At 31.2% G+C, this 13,944-nt stretch overlaps 1 protein-coding gene across 1 annotated transcript in view; it reads right to left on the bottom strand.

The window, feature by feature from the left end:
- Positions 1-13,944, bottom strand: part of LOC106460183 (putative oxidoreductase GLYR1 homolog) — a 63,189-nt gene that overhangs the window by 43,873 nt on the left and 5,372 nt on the right. Inside the window, exons 4-7 of the mRNA XM_013919870.2 lie at positions 13,344-13,473; positions 10,869-10,952; positions 5,780-6,031; positions 3,965-4,138 (exon numbers count right to left, since the gene is read on the bottom strand). Of these exons, the coding sequence (XP_013775324.1) occupies positions 3,965-4,138; positions 5,780-6,031; positions 10,869-10,952; positions 13,344-13,473 (640 nt within the window). The remainder of the gene's footprint in view (positions 1-3,964; positions 4,139-5,779; positions 6,032-10,868; positions 10,953-13,343; positions 13,474-13,944) is intronic.

The raw sequence follows: 13,944 nt of genomic DNA on the forward strand, positions 1-13,944 counted from the left end.
ACTATACACACAAACATGAAAACAACACTCTCTAGATGTCACTATACACACAAACATGAAAACAACACTCTCTAGATGTCACTATACACACAAACATGCAGTATACCCTTGAAAGTAGTCGGGGTAATCATCTTCATATTTTTGTAAATTTGTGTTTGTTCTTCGTTACCTAATTTGTGCTTAAAAAGCTGTTAATCTTTACAACATTAAACTATTTAATGTTATCTTAATCTTTATATTTACTTTGTCTTAAGTAATTTCTCTATTATAAATTAGAAGTAAAACAACAGTTAACTATCTACATGTTAGATCTTAATTCTCTAGAAGTATGCTTACATACATGATAAAGAGGAACCCAACTTGATTTTGACCTTTAAAAATGCTTAATGAACTGGTGTATTATGTGCATTAAAATAAAAATTTGCTTTATGTCAACTATGTATAATAAAATATTAGCATGAGTGAATATTAAAAACAAAAAATGTAACTTCAAACTGGATATGTTTTTTTTTCTTCATCTTTTTTAATTTTACACAGAAAACGAGCAATTTCACCCAATTTTTTTTGGTCAGTTCTTAACGATGAGTGTTATCACTGTTATGAAGGCAAAAACTGAAAATTACTCAATAATGAGTGCCATAAAAAAAAAGTTGGTAAACTGAGTGTCAGCTGACAAACAACTTTCTCAAACTTAACTATAGTTTATATTTTATTTTGAAACTAAAGTTATGGTGAAATTCAAAACTGAAATTTAAGGATGTGTAAGTTGATTTCTTTTTTTACATGTGGTGAAAAAATGCATAAAATACAAATGTAAAAACTGCTCAGAAGAAGTACACACAGGAAGATATTGCAAGATAAAAAAAAAATGCTATCCTGTAGCTATTTGCATTACATAATTAATATTAAGATGGATCAAAGTTTGAAAAGAAAAAAGCAGTATTGGACTTCAAAAGAAATACAATAAAACTATAACTTAACAATAAAAGGAATCATTTCTAAATCTACTCTTTAAACACAGAAAATACTTGATTTCTTTTTTGGCACTAATTTCAGTTGTTGGTTAAGAGAAGTTACATATTCTACAGTGTAGAGAATCATCTTGTGAAATTTATAATGAAAGTGAGAGAGAGAAAAACTAAGCAAAATACAAAGGAACAAAGAAGTTTCCTCTGCAGCACAATTTCTTCTTTATGGATCCCTGTTGAAGTAAGTATTTACAAATGTTTTCTTTATGCAAAAGATTGTGAACTGATTTCCAAATGTAGAAAGAAGAGGTACTTAAGATAATTTCAGTGATACATTGGATTACAAAGAATGTAAAATCCATGTTTTTTGAATGTCATAGAAAAATAAGTGAACATGCCAACATCACAGACCCTTAAAGTAATGGTCTTTCTCAGCCACTTACAAGTAAAATAAGCTTCCAAATTTACAAAAAAGAACTTGTAGATCTCAATATATATATATGAGGTCAGTCTAAACCAGGGCCTGGGTAAGAGCTTAGGCTTATCTTATTTCCTTAATTTATATTTACATTAAAAAAAATATACACTTTTTTTTTAAAATTCAGTTCAATTATTAAAGAATATATATATAGTTTTCAATGCAAATTATAAGTGTTAAGAGGTTACAAAAGAGAACAGCTATATGGGTTACATGACAGGCGAGTATTGAGTAAACTTCTTTATAAAATGTTTCGTTTTAAGCACACTAAATGTTGAAATGCATGGACAGGACTTTGGTTTTAATGACTGCTATCATTACAAGAAGAATTTGAATACTACTTAAACTTTAAATAGTACATCTATAATTACAGACTATGAAATGTTGTGATGTTACATTTGAAAATAACTTCAACACTATTGAAATATGTTATTGCCTCTTTACATGTTCTTTAAACTTTAACAATCATTATAATATAACAATTTCTAAATGCATGTGTGTTATGGTAACACACCTTAAGCTATCTCTTTTAAATCATGATCTTTAGAACTTAAGTACATTTTTTGTAACAAACGTTATTTGGCAAAATCACCGTTTTAGTTAGAACAAAATATATTGCACCTTCTTTCTGGACAAGACAAGTTTATCTAATTAATTAATATTAACTTTTGATAAGAGCAGTATATCCACTCAGGTCAAAAATAAAAATGAACCGACTAATGAGTATAGCTAATTAAATACACTGTTTCATCCATTGAATACCCTAGGTTTACCAACATAATTATTTGTATACATACATGCCTTTAATTAAGTTTATGAAAGGTTTGACGGCTTTATTGCTGATTTACTAGTCAAGCCAATGGAAAGTTTCAGTCTCCATTAAAAAGTTGTTTTAAAATTAATAATTAAATTCAAGTCCAGACTTTACAGTTTAGCCCATCAAGCTTCAATAACATCTGGTCAAATTTCTGTCTTCAATAAAATCATAAATATAGTTTAAGAAAACTTTACCTTCAAAATGCTTTAGACAAAAATATTGGCAGGAAAAAACATCTAACTGCCAAAACCATCTTGTTAGAGAACTAACAATTCAGACAAGAAGTATATCCAACTCCAGAAGTCTTCTTGATTGAGAACTAACAATTCAGACAAGAAGTATATCCAACTCCAGAAGTCTTCTTGATTGAGAACTAACAATTCAGACAAGAAGTATATCTAACTCCAGAAGTCATCTTGATGGAGAACTAACAATTCAGACAAGAAGTATATCTAACTCCAGAAGTCTTCTTGATTGAGAACTAACAATTCAGACAAGAAGTATATCCAACTCAAGAAGTCATCTTGATGGAGAACTAACAATTCAGACATGAAGTATATCCAACTCCAGAAGTCATCTTGATGGAGAACTAACACTTCAGATAGGGAAAATATCTAACTCCAAAACCATCTTCTTAGAGAGCTAACACTTTATACAGGGAAAATATCTGACTCCAAAACTTTTGTTGGTAGAGAACTAACAATTCAGACAGTGAACATTTCTAGCTTCAAAAGTCATCAGAAAATTGGAGATTGAGCAATGAAAAATTGTTGGCTTGAGAAGTCAAAGAATTAAGAGCCAGGTATTGGAAAACTTCTAACTTTAAAATTCTTCAAAATACATCTTCATAGAGAATCAAAAATTCAATCATAATGCAGATCTCTAGCTGCAATGCTTGAGAATTCAACCGTGAAAAAAAAAGCTTTTATGAACACCCTTTTCAGAAATGTATACAAAAGCCATAACAAAATAATAAAGGTTTTTCAAACTCATATTCTTAAAGAAACTAACAGTGAAGGGGGTGGAACAAAAACACTTGTTAAGGTTTTATCATAGAACTTTTTAGCTTTTACAAATTTGAGTTTTCTACATAAATAAAGGGCCACAAAAAGTCAAGGTTCTACATTAGAACTTTTTCAGTATATGAAGCAGTCAACAACATACATGATGAGTTAAGTATGAGATATCTCAAGTTCCATTTAACTCATGCCAGTCATTTAATTTACATTTCTAGAAAAATTTTCTTGTGAAATTAACACATGTAAAGGTAAAGGCTGTCTGTCAGGAATTTTTTTTACAGTTTGATACATTGTGGTCAATATCTATAAAAGTTCTTTTGACTGAGGTACATGTTTAAAAAGTGCATATGGGTGTATATACAGAAATGGGATTATTTTATTATATTCATTGAGCTATTCTACTCACGAAAGATCTTAAGAACTCCTTTCACCTTTTACTTCAAGACACAAACACAAATTTTTTTTTCTCACTTTTAAGTTTCTTCCTTCTGCTTTCTCTAATATTTTTTTTACTTCCCATTTTGTGATAAAACAATTATAATTTTTAATTTTTTGCCATTCCTTTCAAACTAAAAACTCTTATTATCCATATCTATCATGAAAAGTGTCAATGTAATATTTCACTCTTTTTCCCAATTCCTCCTTATTGTTAAACACAATGCACAAAGAAAAGGGAACTCACCTTTCTTGGTGTTCTGTTCCATATAGTCACTGTATGTCCAGAGTTCAGGAGATTTTTCACTATTCCTTGACCCATTATTCCCAACCCAAGGAATCCAAACTTTAACTCTGAGGCTTTCACATTCTTTTGCTTTAAGGTATCGGATACATTTTCTACATCTAAAGGTGGTGTTACCTGTAATGTGTCAAATCATGGTTGATCTGTTAATACACTAAATTAATATATATATATTTTTTTGTATAAAGTAACCATTTTTTTATGTCATAGTTTAATAGTATATTATTACAGATAGTCAAAAATAAGCTTCTATATATTTGTGTATATTGTGCCAGTGAATTTCACAGGTTTTTGCTTAGTTAACACACAGTTACGTACGTTGATGTTGTATTGAAGGCTGAACTTCTATATTTCAAACATAATCATAGTTGCTTTTGGACAACCGTGAAAGGAGGACTAACAAGATCTGTGACCAAAGTCGGTATAAGAGTTAGTATCCAAGTAGTATCTCATTACAATACATGAGAAAAATTGAAATTCCAGTCTATAGGGTCAACAGAAACAAAATGGCAGACATTTAGCATATGCAAGTACAATAATTAAAGACAAGTAATCTTACTACTGAAACATATCAGCACTTTCTTCTCATTTACCGTAATATCAAATACTCAGTTTTGAGTGTTTGAATTAGTTTTTAAGAAAAAACATCTTCTTACAGTGTTTAATAACATCAAAACATTTAAGAAACATAAGTTGAAGATGGCTTGAAATACAAGATCCTAGATCAAGAAGACTGTGAATGTCCTATAAGAGGTTCTCTAATGTATGAAATTAATTTTCACTGCATCTGGGAATACCTTTGGGGTCGTAAAGGTCACTCTGAATGACTACTTTGTTATTGATCTTAACAATAACTACTGTTTTTTACTTCACACTTAATGAAGCTATTGAAGTTTAATATTGTATGAATATATAGATAAAAACAATGTGGTGAAGGCATTTTGAAGTAGAGTCTTCAAGCATCTACCCCTGCCTTAACATGAACAAGTTATTTAGAAGACAATACTTTGCTTAATATAAAAAGGTCAAACATGATATGAAAGAAGAGTCTTTTAGTTACAAAAGAAGTTGCTTTTAGAATGGTATATCAAAATACAAGCACTCAAATTTGATTGATAAAAGAATCTGACATTTCACACGCATACAAACACAAAGAAAGAACAACACTATTTAAAATAAAAAGTAGAAATCAAACACCAGTTAGAAAGCTGAGAGAAACCAGCATCAACTTTGGTTGAATATAAATAAGTGGCTACTATTTCTAAGAATTATAACTGCTAAAATATAGTTGTGTTCCTGATGATACTATGCAAATGAATATTTCAATTACTTTAGCTGTTTGGAAAGTTTATGGTTTATTTGTAAATTTCTTCCAATTAAATACCAAAAAAAAAAAAAGATTCATCATATATATAACACTTGTCATTACTTGGTATTTAATATGTACAAATTCAGTGTTGAGTTACTAATGTTACACATATCTGTCTTCAGTCAAGATCACCAAAAGATGTAAAACATAGCAATGGGTTCCTGACATTGGTGATGAAGTGAAGAGAGTTACTTAAACAACAGTTTACATTTAAAGAAAAATCACAGCAAGCAGTCATAAACTCATACTTATCATAGAATTAGTTTTCAATTATTTGAAAATAAAAGTTCTTTAAATGATTTGTAATAGCTAAAAAGGACCGAAAAGCTGTTGATTATAGACATTCAAAAATTAGTAGTGACAAGAAGAAAACATGTGACCATACTTACTGGTCGATTCATGTACGATGGTCTTGAAAGCAGGCCGGTGTATTTACTAGGAGATGAATTAACATGAGTATAATAGTTTTCTACTGGTGATGCTGATGAAGATGAGAGCTGAAATGCTGAACTTGATGCTTCCCCAGCCATTTGTGGTGTGACGGTAGGACCTCGTTTTTTTTTTGTTGAAGCAGAACTTGTGTTACTACTATCTGACAAAGCTCTTTTCTGTCTTGGTTTTTTAGATGAAGTGGATTTTTCCTAAACAGATTAAAAGTTCAGATGAAAGGATTGGTTTTGGTGAGAGTCTAAAATGGCCCATGTCAGACTTGCATAAAAATTTGTACGAAAATAGTGATTGATATCATAGGTCATTTACGACATTTATATCCTTACCATGTATAATTCTCAAAGTAGTGACCACACACCTGTTATTCAGATATATTTTTAATGTTAATTTCTTCTGAAATAATTACAGAAATAAATTTATACATCTATTAGGAATTCTGATGAAATACATCGGCTCATATAGCGAGAGACAGAGGTATGTATATTACTATTATATATATCTATATATATAGCCCATATGATAAAGTGGGCAGACAAAATATCACAACTAGTAGAGCAAATAATAGATTGGGCTTAACATATATTTTTAGTATTTTAAACAGCTTGTTGACTGAATAATTCACAGGAATAAATTAGTAGTGTCAATACTACAACACTCTTGAGTTCCTATATAAGTATAGGTTTACTGTGGTGGATAAAATACATTTGGAAATACCATACATATCACATACATTCCACCAGTATATGAAGCCCATTCTTGTTCCAGAGTTACTGATATAACTCCACAAGAAGTGATAGATTGAATAACAGATCGGGCTTCATAGTTATTTTCAAACCTTAGCTTCATTTAACCTGCTCAGCACTAAAAGGAATATATACTAAGCATGTCAGAACAATCCCTGTTCTTATCAGCTGCATCATGTACAACACTGTGTGATGTTGGAAACAACAGGGATGTGTCCTGGTGATGGTACCATCAAACAGGGGCAACATGAACACAGAATTTCGCTGTACTTATCCAAAGCAACATTACTGGGTCATAGGAGGACTTTTGATGTCTGAGTGTATATAATAAACACATAACTGGGTCATAGGAGGACTTATGATGTCTGAGTGTATATAATAAACACACATTACTGGGTCATAGGAGGACTTCTGATGTATATAATAAACACACATTACTGGGTCATAGGAGGACTTCTGATGTCTGAGTGTATATAATAAACACACTTTACTTGGTTATAGGAGGACTTCTGACATCTGAGAGTATATAATAAACACACATTACTTGGTTATAGGAGGAATTCTGACATCTGATGTATATAATAAACACACTTTACTGGGTTATAGGAGGACTTCTGACATCTGAGAGTATATAATAAACACACATTACTGGGTCATGGGAGGACTTCTGATGTCTGAGTGTATATAATAAACACACTTTACTTGGTTATAGGAGGAACTTCTGATGTCTGAGTGTATATAATAAACACACATTACTGGGTCATAGGAGGAACTTCTGATGTCTGAGTGTATATAATAAACACACATTACTGGGTCATGGGAGGACTTTTGACGTCTGAGAGTATATACTAAACACACATTACTTGGTCATAGGAGGACTTCTGATGTCTGAGTGTATATAATAAACACACATTACTTGGTCATAGGAGGACTTCTGATGTATATAATAAACACTAAGGTTAAATCACAAAAGTAGTTCTTCCCCAAGTATGAAGGGAATTCAGGAAATGCATCAAAAATCAAATGGAACTAAACAGCTCACTGTGAGGCTAGCTTCTTTTATTTTCTGTGCAAGTCTTTCTCTCTCCTCCTGTGTGTTGGTCAAGCATTGTATCCTATGTAATCTCCAATGTGTGAAATTTATGGGTTAGACATGAGTTTGCCCAAGGCTCTCGATAATTTTTAATTAACTCTCCCATTCAGAGCTCCAACAACCTATATGACATTGGTCACTAGTCTGGTATGGTTTTCTTCCTCTGCTGAATGCTGCTTTTGCTCCTTAACCTGTAATTTCAATTTCAAAACTTAATCTTTCAACAATTCAATATTACGATGAAAACCCTAATCAACAATAAATGAATCTCCCATTTTAAGCCTTTCTTTCAGTTGTTATATGTCTTATGACATCACTGTTCTTGACCTCATCAATATAGGGTCCAAAGATGTTGAGGATAATTCCACCTGTACCCACATACACCATCAGTAAGAGCAAATGCTTGTGGGTAAGTGGTCTTGTGTGACTTGAAATGAAAGCCTTTCTCAGTACATGTTGGAATCTGGGCTACTGAAGAGCAAAGATATTTGTGGCACCCTTGATTGTTATGTCATTACTGACCTGAAACATACTACATATAACTTTCACAAAGTTTTCTTACATTTCCTTAATAGTTATTATTGCCTAAAGTTGCAGGATTACCAAAATCTATGCTATGCAACCACTGGTGATATGACTCTTCCAGTTTGCAGTTACTGCAACAGGCCTGTTCTATTGAAGTGCATCAGGTGTCATAGGCAGCTTGTGCAACTTATCCCACTGTATTTCCCAGATACACAATGTTTATCACTGGTGATATTATCCACCCACAGTATGTAGTAACGGCAACAGGCCTACTTTATCGAACTGTGTTGCACCAGCTGTAACAGGCATATTAGGCAATTAACCCTACTGTATTTAATTCCCAGACATGTGCCTTTTAATATAATATTATAATGCATACTCTGAGGTGGCAAAACAGTACTTCAATCTAGAAACAAAGACATTCATGCAATCTCATAACAATCATCATCACCTCTTACTGTTACAAACAAGTATTTGTTATGGTAACAATTTATTGCAAGTTTGATGTTTTTTGGTTGAATATAGAGGAACCAGGTAACTGAAAATCTGTAGATATCTTTCCATCCTCAGATTATTCCTGTTAATGACTTCTGCTCTTACAGAAGTCCAGCCTCATGTTGTAGACAAAGATTTCTTACATGTGACACATTCATGTTTCACAGAATGAGCCTTATATTCCATAAGTTTTATCTGACTCGTATCTTGGACTGGATCAGCCTTTTTACCATAGCTGGGGTAACTTAAACCATGTCTCTCTTCTCTAGCTTTGCACAGACTTTCTTCATAGGTTTCAATAGTTCTCTCCAACACCACAAGTGTAATTTTGGTATGTCCATGGCAATATAAGGATCTGGCACCTTCCAAGGATCACCATATACCACAGATGTTATTTCAGGGCTGCTGTTAACCTGGAGCATTTTGCCATTAAATATATGTGTTGGGTCCAACAATTTGTGGTCTGTTTTTGCTTTAACATTTCAAGGTCCCTGTTTCAATCACATGGGGAAAGATGTGACTGCCCCTGTGACACTTGGGATTAAAGGAGCTCTCTCTGGAGTTAAATGCTGTAGTAAACAGTAGTAATCAATAAAATTCCTTGTGACATAGTTCAGAGTGAATAAGACGTTTTTTAAAGTCATGTTAGTGTTGTATTTCATGGTTCAGAGTGACACTTGGGATTAAAGGAGCTCTCTCTGGAGTTAAATGCTGTTGTAAACAGTAGTAATCAATAAAATTCCTCGTGACAAAAAACTGCATTCCTTGATACAGGTTTACTTAAGTGTTGTATACTTTCCACACAGGTTTTGCAACCCTTGTAATTTTGAAAAATCAGAGTTCGAATGTACCATAAACCAACATATCCATTCTCACAATATTCAATTCCACAGCTCACAGAAAACTACTCCAAATAGGGTAAAGTTAGGTTTCTTATGGCTGCTGCGGTGAAGTACGATCAACATGATCAGTACAAAACTTTTAGCTACCGTTTAGTTTCTATATTATTGATATATACTAAATAAAACCACAGTTTCATTCCCTTTTATTATTTGCAATGCAGTTGGTCATTTTAGGCCTTTAATGATACCTATTCTTAACCTTTAATATTTCACCACTGAACTACAGAATGAGGATTATACTTAATATTGGTATAATGCTAATTACTATCATGACTAATGACCCTTGGTTATTTCTAGTAAACTGCAGAAAGAGGATTCAAGAATGTATTCTTAATGTTTCTAATTACTTTCACAAATAATAACATCAGTTAAATTTAGATACAAATTTCTATTATTTTTAATACAACTGAAAAATGTTACACTCTACTTATTATACTGTGGTACAGATGATGAAAGTTATTGAAACTACAAACAGAAAAATTATCAATCCCCCCTTATTCCCCAATAAAACAAAACTACTATGCCTAAAAAACTTACAAAATTGATTTGTTTTCCTCATTTATTGATGCAGTTATTTACTCAAAGTTTACAGTTTATACATATACAAATATATATAACAACCTCAAATTGGACTTTAGCCAAAATGCTGATTAAGTTTTCTGTCCTAAATATTATTTTTTTTCTGCCAAGTTTTGACTGTGTTGTAGTTATGCTTGTATATTTAACTATATCCTGATAAAAATTTGGAAGGATGGAATTCCTGAGAATCATCAATCTGTAAAATAACTAAAACTTAAAATTACCTCAATTCTCCTGTTGACTAAGGCTAATATACATAAATGAGTATATAAGGGTATTTATAAATATGGCTACATTTTAAACTCAAAACACTGGTTAAATCTCATAGCTTTCACAAATTTCTTGTTTCTAAAAGTAAAAAAAAAATGTAAGTTACATTTGGCCTAGCCTTGCAACATGTTACAAGTCATATGTTACAATGGCTTCTTAAAACAGTTAAAATTCAGTGTACTCAGATCACAGTGTACACATATCAACTTCTGAAAAAAATGGCATTGAGTGGCCTTAGTGCTTAAAAGTTTCATTTTAATTAATTGTAGAATTATTTAAATCAAGATCATATAATATGCAACAGTGTACAAATAATAATGTATAAAGTAAAATAATAACTACAAAAACAACACTTTATATAATCATAAGTATTACTTAATATGAAATTCAAGAAAATTATAAAATAAATCTATAAACTTACTTTTATTTTTTGTGGCTGTACGTCTTTGCCATTTTGTTCTTTTTTCTCAAATGTGAGGTTTGTTTCAATTCTTGGTGACTTAAGCTACATAAACAACCAAGAAATATCAAAATGATTAAATTGTTTTGTAAATAACCTAACTCCTTTATTAAGTTTTACTTGCTATTTATGTGACTAAGATAAAATCCTGTATTCCGTTATTGTGTTTTACTTGACTGAGGTAAAATCAAGTGGTTTCTTATTGAGTTTTTACTTGCTATTCACTTGACCTAAGTAAAATGAAGTGGTTTCTTATCGAGTTTTATTTGCTATTCACTTGACCTAAGTAATATCAAGCAGTTCCTTATCGAGTTATATGCTATTACTTGTTCAAGGTAAAATTAAGTTGCTTTGAAGACTAGAAGACATGATTCTATTTCTGAAGAACGTTAGAACATAACTCTAACCATAACATTTTATCCACTGCCAATCGGCAACAACTCGCATGGAAAGGAAGAGGTGATGATTGTTTTTCTATACTTATAACTCCTTCACCCTGACACAGGGTACTGACTCTTATCTTAATACTTAATATGTTTATTGAAAATATAATCAAGAACAGATCAAACTAAACTTACAAGACAACAACAACAAAAAGACGAATGAAACTACAAATAAATTGGGTACCCGTGTTTAATGACAAGACAGAAACCTCAAAATACGGTACATAGCCAACTCATCCACAGTTCTGAGAAGATTTGGGATAAACAAAGCCTGACTTGCACATCATCTGCTTTTGGTCTGACTGACTAACTCTTTATTTCCCGAAGGAATGAAAGTTTAACTCTCTGTATACGAGCTTGGTCATTGTGACCAATCCTTTAACCATCATGTGACTGTGAAACTATGCATACTATAACTTTTAATGTAGTAGGTGCATGTTCACAAAATTTAACAAGCTTTTAGTAAACATTACAAGTTATTATTGTTTTTTTGTGAATTTATACAGTTGTAGCCTAAGTAGTCTGAGTGCAAAATGATTTTCATGTTCAGATAAAAAATAATTATTTCATCTTACAATTTCAAGTTTCATTTTCATAATCTCTAGAATCTCCCAAATGAATATCAAGTTTTTTAAATAAAGCTTTGTATTTTATCTGCAGTGTTCTCTACCCTAACACTATATGGACTTGGTCTATTTTACTAACCACCACAAAAAATATGTGAAATAAATCTAAATTACCCCTTTTTTTTAATTCCTAGAATGACTGCAGATTGTAATAGAAAACTACAATTATTTATCCTAAATATGTTCAGGCTCGTAACATCTGTTTTTATTTAATTCTATAGTTTTATAACTTTTTGAACCATATCTAACAACTAAACATGTGTAACAAAGCTATAAATGCCTGATAAGCAAATAGCTAAAGTTATGGTAAAACAAGGTATTGAATTATGTAATGCATTTACAGTTTGCATGCACACTCAGAAGTTCTTAGTTTTTACAGTTTTATTGCAATAAATAAAAGAAATATATAAAAACAAGAAATTTAGTACTTACATGTGGGTCTTATACTTTTTTTTTGCAGTTAAAGTCTTGATAAAACTTAACCCTAATGTTTGGTAGGACCACAAAATAATAATACTCACAAAGAATACAATATCCTATAACTATTAGAATTTAATTGGCTTTCTAATTAACTTATATATATATGTGTTAAAATATTCCCCATACTTGGTTGAGGCGAACTTGGTGATATCAGTTTTGAATAATTCAAAAGCTCTCACGAGAACAAGTTAGCCTATTACATAATTCAACAAATTAAAACATTCTCTTTCTATTGGTTTTTTGATAATGTGTTAGCAAACATCAGAGATAATTATTGACATGTTTTGAAAGACATTATGTGATGGAAGAACATGGCATGCGAGTTTGACTTTTTGGTTTACATTTATAAATAAAGATTCAGGTATAAACTTAGATTATATCTTAGCAACATTTATAAACTCAGAAGCTTAAACAGTGATGGAAAGAATATCTAAATTGGGCAACTTGGAGTAAACAAATGTCATAATATAAAGAAGTGAAAATTGAGAATTTATTTAAATATATCCTTTTGAAATTAAGAAATCAACTTGCATAATATTAAGATCTGTTTTATTAACTACATTTTGATGCCAAGTTTATTGGAATACATTGATGATAAAGTAGTTTAACTGAATTTTGAATGTAACTTTAAAAAGGTTGTGACGTGCACTTTGATCTAACTGTATCCATAGGGTTAACAATCACTTACGATATTACAATGAAAAGTTAAATGATTTAGGATTATCACATATTCCGAACTATTAAAATTTGATGGTTAAGACAGTATTAAAAGAATTAGATATTGCTTAAATGATTATTGAAACATATAACTCACTGTTTAAGGTGTATGTGTTTAAAAGTTTCATGATTCTCACCAAGTCCTGGGAAATATGACTAAAGATACTCACCTCAGGGTGACTTTTCACATACTCTTCAGCTTCTCCAACTGCATCTTTGAAAGTTAATAACCTGTTTTTCTGCATAAACTCCTCCCGAAACTCATGATATGGCTTTATATTTTCTTCAAGTATCCAAGCACTTGTAAAACAAAAACAGTACAACAAACTGTAGAACAAACCACTGTAAACGCATCATGATAAGCAAATAAGTACTTTATTGAGTTTATTTTTCTGCTTCTCTTAAGTCTGAAAAAACAAAACAAAAAAACTCTTGTGTTCACAGTTTGTAGTGGAGTGTACTGTCTGATGACAGGTACAAGATTTTTCTTGTATGAAGACCCTTAGGAAGGAATTTCTATCCAGTTTTCAATGCTAAAAGTCCTCTGGAGATACAAACTAGCTATCTGGAAAAACGTCGCTATTAACCTTTCATTGGGAACTCTTCTTTTCAGTTGTTAATTAAACTGAGGTGACTTAAACTGCCACTAGCTGTACTTTTTGAAATGAGGGACTATTACTTTAAAACCTTATTTTTCTATTCTCATCTGACTCATGTGGCACTACACTAAAATTTTCTTTTTTTGATGGGTGTATTATTATTATTATTATT

This window comes from Limulus polyphemus, unplaced genomic scaffold (genome assembly GCF_000517525.1).
Source record: "Limulus polyphemus unplaced genomic scaffold, Limulus_polyphemus-2.1.2 Scaffold724, whole genome shotgun sequence".
Taxonomy (NCBI): Eukaryota; Metazoa; Arthropoda; class Merostomata; order Xiphosura; family Limulidae; genus Limulus; species Limulus polyphemus.